This window comes from Embiotoca jacksoni, unplaced genomic scaffold (assembly GCF_022577435.1).
Source record: "Embiotoca jacksoni isolate LCO1_2020_lvr unplaced genomic scaffold, fEmbJac1.0.p SCAF_98, whole genome shotgun sequence".
NCBI lineage: Eukaryota > Metazoa > Chordata > Actinopteri > Embiotocidae > Embiotoca > Embiotoca jacksoni.
Window position 1 is genome coordinate 41,501 of NW_027185456.1, and position 6,000 is coordinate 47,500.

Consider the following 6,000-nt stretch of genomic DNA (forward strand, 5'->3'; position numbering starts at 1 on the left):
TCCTTAATTGTTGAATGTATTGGAGGCTTTATTATAAGAGAGATTTTATCACTACTGATAATAACTGCACCATGAATCTGTGTATACACAATTATTGTGTGAGTACTTATAGGCATGTACTATTACAGAATATAAAGTATTAATGGATGTTTTACTGAACTAAATGTCAGGTTTCTGTTAAAGGGGAAAATAAATGTCAAGCCACATTTCTGTTGACAGTTCATTTTGTTTTTATTTCTCCCACATGTAACACACTGCGATTATCATATGGCAAAGTAACATAACTGAGATTGAGTGATATATAATTTCAAAGAATATGGAAATAAATGTAGTATAATCTGTGATGTCATACAGACTAAATAAGAAAAAAAAAACCTTTACAGCGGTGACATTAGAAGCTTAAAAATCCTTGATCCAGACACACACAAAAAAAGGATTTATAAAATTACACAAAGTGCCTCTTTCAAAAAATCAACACAGTTAACATATGACTATTCAGTAAATGATATTCTATTGCATCTAGTATTTATGAAATCAAACAAACAAAATACAAAATGCTCTCCGGCTAGAATGTAAAACCATGGCTGAGTGAAGGTTTTATTCAGTACATGACCAGGATGCAATCCACACAGCAAGACAACACACCCTAAAAACACGACTCAGCGGTTTACGTACAAGAGTAAAATATATCTTTCCAAAATGTTAGACAGGAGCCTGTGTATCAAAATAGTCTGCGACGTACAGAAATCTCAAAGCCCCGACGCACTCACACAGTCTGTTCAGATTTCAGTCCACTGAGATGAATTATCTGGACAGCACACGACCTGAAAACTCTTATTTATAGTTAAAAATAATACAAAAAAAACATCTGATACGAGAAACAGAAAGACACAGTGTGTTAGTTAAGTCGTGTGATCTGTCTGTCTTTCTGCAGATTTCTGCAAATCAGAAGTCAAAAAAGTGAAACTACACTCACCTGAACATTAAATTAAAACTCGGGATAAATAAACGATTAAAACTTGAGATGTCTCTAAACCTCGTCCTTATTTATTTCTTCTTCAATCCCTCCACTCATCCCTCCGACCTCCCTCCTGCTTTTGGTTGCATCGGTCCAAAGATAAAAACCATTTTAGATTTTCCAACTTCTTATCTTGACTTTAAACCCTCTTTCCTCTCCTCGTTCTCAAACTCATGTCTTAAAGACAGATCTAAATGTTTTTCCATCCTTATTTACTTTCCTGTTTCCCATCTTTTAACTCTTTTAAGTCCGGTGATATTCTGTAGAATATCTCTGGAACAGTGTAATCTGTTTTTAGTTTAGTCTGGAGATTCATCCGCTGTTGGTTTTGGTCTTTTCATGGGTGATAAAACCAGAACATCACTAAACTTTAGCCTGAATTAACATTTAGTTTTCACTCCGTTATAAATTTAAGGAAAGAAAAACACACTCTGTCCTTCCTAACTTTCCTCCTTCGGTGTCCCAGGTGACTCAACTAATTTCTACTCTCTCTACCTTCATGCATCCTCCTCGTCATTCCCTCCTCGACTCGTAGGTTTTGATATCGACAGCATGCTCGATTCATCTCTCCACTTCATCCGCCTCTGCTCTCCTCCACAAATAAAACCACCCTCAGACGGATTATTAATACCTGATATCACCCATCTGGGATGTTCAGTGCGTTCCAGCTGGTATTTACCAGTGAAGAATTAAAGTTGTTTTTCATTGTCGAGTTGCTGATTGTTTCCCCAAAAAGCCTTTCTGCACCTCCAGAAGAATCATGAGCCTGATTGAGAGTAAAAATACGTTACGTGACCGTATCGAATAAAAAACCTCAGAAATTTAAATGAACCCTGGAACGCAGAGAACATCACCGACGTCTGCTCCCATGACGGCGAGGGTGGATTTTATAGTGAGTGTTAGCCCCCCCCCCCAGCGCTTCAGTTGCAACACTCCACGTAGTTTGCCGGCAGCATGCCCGACTTGCCGGTTCTCTGCACGGTGCCGTACATCCAGCCCTCGTCAATGGGCTGAGCGTTGACGATGACGTCGCCGTCTCTGAACGAGACCTCGTCGTGGTCCTGAGCCGCGTAGTCGTACAGCGCTCGGTAGACACGCTGAGCATGGAGACACAAAATAAAGAGACAGGAGAGGTCAGAGGTCAGAGGTCAGACTTCACACGGGTCAGAAGGTTTAGAGGCTGCTCCTGCTGCGCGCAGTGACGCGCACGGAGAAGCTGTGACCTTCACGAGGAAGTCCTCCGAGTGTCGTCGCTTGATCAACATCAGCACCCGACTTCAACACGTTAACGTGTCCGCTGTTAACCTGAACATTTGTGACGATTGTTAAATTCAGCTGTCCCTCGTTGTCCTGCCCTCCCTGCTGTCTGTGTGCTCTTCTTCTTCCCTCTTTATCACTTTGTTTCAGTTACCTGTTCTCCAACATGTTTCACGCCCTCAACGACACAATTATTGACCTGATCTGTCTGTAAATTTATCGCTTTCTGTGTTCGATCGTGTGTAAATATGATCAGCCGGTCGTACCATGGTGGCCGAGTGAGGCGGCGAGGTGACGGATCTGACCGACGACATGCTGGTCTGGTGCATGTAGCCGTGGTACTGCTGCTGCTGCTGCATCTGGATGCCCTGATGGTACGCTCCGGGGAGGACGGGGGCTGGCGGGGGGGACAGAGGGGGACACGGAGGACAAGTTAGAGGGAGAGGTCTTCACCCGACTCGTGGGACTCTCATGAATCTCGGGGGAAGAAGCCGTGTGAGCTGTTAGAGAACCTAAAAAACACAGTGACCTTCATGCTGGAACCTGCAGGGGGAGACGGTGAGTTAGTCGAGTTTTATCTGGAGATTAGAGACGCGAGACGACACGAGTCAGTCGGTGCTTTCACTCAGGCTGGAAGACGAGTACCCGGAGTTCCAGCGCTGCTGCGGTCCCAGAGGTCAGAGGTCAGCGAGCTCCCCGACTGAGCCTGGCTGTGGGTGAGAGACTGCTGCGAGTGCTGCCTGCTCAGCCTGCAGTCGGCCCGCTCTGACGGACAGCCGCCACCAGGGGGCAGCACGGGACGGATGTAACGACACAGGGAGGAAAAGATGGGAGAAATAAAAATAAAATCTGACAAGAGCAAACAAAACTTCAACTAGATGTTAAGTGAGATACCTGTTACTCATCTTTAAGAAAATTAGAGTTTGATTTAACAAAATAAATCAGTTAAAAACTGAAAAAAAATGAACTAAACCTGCAGAGATTCAACTTTAAAATCTTTGTGAACACGTAAATTAAAAGAAAAATAACAAAAGGAGGAGAGAGAAATATCAAAATAAAAGTTAAAAGGATCTTCCCCGTGTGTCATAGTCTCTGTTTTATGTGAACATCTTGAGCCTTTGCTGTTAAAATCTAGTTTTTTCTTTCCATCTCCGTGCAGGTGTGTTATTGTGAGAGACTCAGGTGGACTACCGGACATCCTGCGGAGGCTCTTGGACTGGATGTTGTCCTCCAGCGGGTCAAAGTCAAAGATGGAGCCTGGGTCGGTCCTCCACACCTTCAGGTCTTCAGGAGGAAGGAAAAGTCATTCGGGACAAAACATGTGGTTTCATTTACATCACAACAGTGAATGAAATAAACCCGCGTCCTCTCTCCGTCACCTGAGCAGGTAGGAATCAGATCACAGCAGCTCAAACACAGTTTCCTTTTTTCACTGTGCTGCTTCCTTCCATCATATCAAATTAAAAGCCTCCCAGCTGCTCAGAAGTGAAGGCTTTTATTGTTGAAAAAAACTGTATTAAAATAAGATCACCATGGCGACAGAATTACAGATTGAATTGGGGGGAGGGAGGGGTCACTGACCTACGATGATGCCTCCCGGTCGCCGGTCCATCTCCATCGCCTGGGGGTGGATCCCTTTGTTGTAGCCCGCCTCCGCCATCATCTGATTGGCTCTCTGGTAGCGCTCCATGCTCGGGTCGTCCAGCCCCGGCGGGCAGCCGCGGCCGCGCGCACGCTCAAAGTCCTCGTGGTACTTCGCCTGTCGAACGGAAACGAGCAGCAGGAAGTGTCAGCGTCACCGTGACGACGAGTGTTAGAGAGTTTTTAAACACACACACACACACACACACACACACACACACTCTGGTGTCGGACATCACAACACACACAGGTCAGAGTGCAGTTTGGTCAGTGAGCAAATAAAACACACACAGGGAATGTTTTAAAAACTTTATTCATTAACACACACGCACGCACACACGCACACGCACACGCACACACACACACACACACACACACACACACACACACAGCACAGGCGATGGTGAAGCGTTTCCGCGTGCGTTAGTGTCGGTGCGTCAGTCCCACCCGGCAGTGCCACCTCACTCATGTTAGCTCCTCCCACAGCCCAGGCGGGAGCCACGGCAACCAGGCCGCTACCGTGGAGACGGAATCCTGCGACTTCCTGACGCGCCTGTACTCGGGCGTGTCCAGCTCCGTGCAGCTCCGCCCCCTCGTCTCCTGCAACCCGCGCTGGTACTTCACCTGCTCACGCACACACACACATACAACATGACATCACCATGGCAACAAGCAGCTGTGTATGTGCTGGTGTGAGTCTGTGCGTACAGGAAGGTCTATGTTCTGTGTGATCTTCAGCCTCAAGGTTAGATGTCAGGTTGGTAAGTAAGTGTGTGTGTGTGTGTGTGTGTGTGTGTGTGTGTGTGTGTGTGTGTGTGTGTGTGTGTGTGTGTGTGTGTGTGTGTGTGTGTGTGTGTGTGTGTGTGTGTGTGTGTGCATCTTGCCGAGCTGATGTTCTCCTGGTTCTGTCGGACTCTCTGCAGCTCCGGAGTCACTCCGACGCTGGTGGCCTTCACCGCGCTCTGCTTGTACTTCACCTGGTGAGGAGTCAGACAGGAAATGCAGTGGTGCATGCTGGGATTGAACTCCTCGATACTGAAACTGTCAGCGGACCAACTTCCCACTCTGAGTCTAATAAATAAAAATAGTCTGCAGATTTTCCAGGATATTCCAGATTTTTCAGGATATTCCAGATTTTCCAGGACCAGTGGGAACCCTGTGTGGACATCATGAGTCAGTGTTTGTACTCACCGAGCTGATGTTCTCCTGGTTGCGTCGGACTCGCTCCAGCTCAGGCGTGTCCATGACGGCGGTGCCGCTCCCCACTTCCTCCCGGTACTGGACCTGAACAGAACCAGAGGTCCAACAGCGCCTTTTAACATCACTGAATTTGTAGAAAATCATTTGTAAATTTTGCAAGGAAGCGTGTGTGTGTGTGTGTGTGTGTGTGTGTGTGTGTGTGTGTGTGTGTGTGGACATACGTCGCTGAACTTCTTGGCGTTCTCCCTGGCGAGGACGATCTCCGGCGTCTCTGCGACCGACGACATCAGGCCTCTCATCAGCTTGGAGTCCCAGCAGTACTGCAGCTAGGGGGCGACAGAGAGCAACCGCTGGAACCACACTGACTTCCAACCAGGCGGCAACCAAACCGTGGTCATGTTGCTATTTTGGAGCAGAAAGTGACCATATTTGGACAAGCTGTGGGAGGAGCGAGCGATGGAACTGAAGACACTATGCCCCGCCCAGCTGACTGCACTACAGGCCTGTCAGTCAAACAGCCACGCCCCCCAAAACATACCGCTTTTTGAGGCCTAACATAATTAATGATATTCACAAGAGAAGCTGAATGGCAGTCTATGGAGAGGCTTTTTAGGAGCCAGCCTCTGGTGGCCCTCGGTGGCATTACACTTTCAGGAACCTCCAAACATTAGCCCCCACTTTTCAGAACTGGAAGCTCCGCCCACTTCTATACATTAAAGAGAAACACTTGGTCAGCTTTATTTTCTGACAACGCTGTGATCGTGTGGAGGTAAAATAAAGGAGCGTGTCCTTACAGAGCTGATGTGTTTCTGGTTGGCTCGGACTCGCTCCATCTCCGGGGTTTCTGACACCAGGCGGTACCGACCCTTCAGAAGCTCCGCCTC

At 47.2% G+C, this 6,000-nt stretch overlaps 1 protein-coding gene across 5 annotated transcripts in view; it reads right to left on the bottom strand.

Annotated features, from left to right (window-relative positions):
• Positions 1–206: 206 nt before the first annotated feature.
• Positions 207–6,000, bottom strand: part of LOC138193875 (LIM zinc-binding domain-containing Nebulette-like) — a 56,108-nt gene continuing 50,314 nt past the window's right edge. For 3 of the 5 annotated variants that reach the window (XM_069142160.1, XM_069142161.1, XM_069142159.1), the window contains 6 exons: positions 5,911–6,000; positions 5,338–5,442; positions 5,108–5,200; positions 4,801–4,893; positions 4,382–4,540; positions 3,943–4,034 (listed from right to left, as the gene is read on the bottom strand). The exon at positions 5,911–6,000 is cut by the window's right edge and continues 15 nt beyond it. In XM_069142160.1, the coding sequence (XP_068998261.1) occupies positions 4,382–4,540; positions 4,801–4,893; positions 5,108–5,200; positions 5,338–5,442; positions 5,911–6,000 (540 nt within the window). In that variant the 3' untranslated portion in view covers positions 3,943–4,034. Of the gene's footprint in view, positions 2,116–2,541; positions 2,673–3,466; positions 3,560–3,856; positions 4,035–4,381; positions 4,541–4,800; positions 4,894–5,107; positions 5,201–5,337; positions 5,443–5,910 lie in introns of those variants that run through there. The other 2 variants (XM_069142163.1, XM_069142162.1) reach the window with 2 other exon arrangements.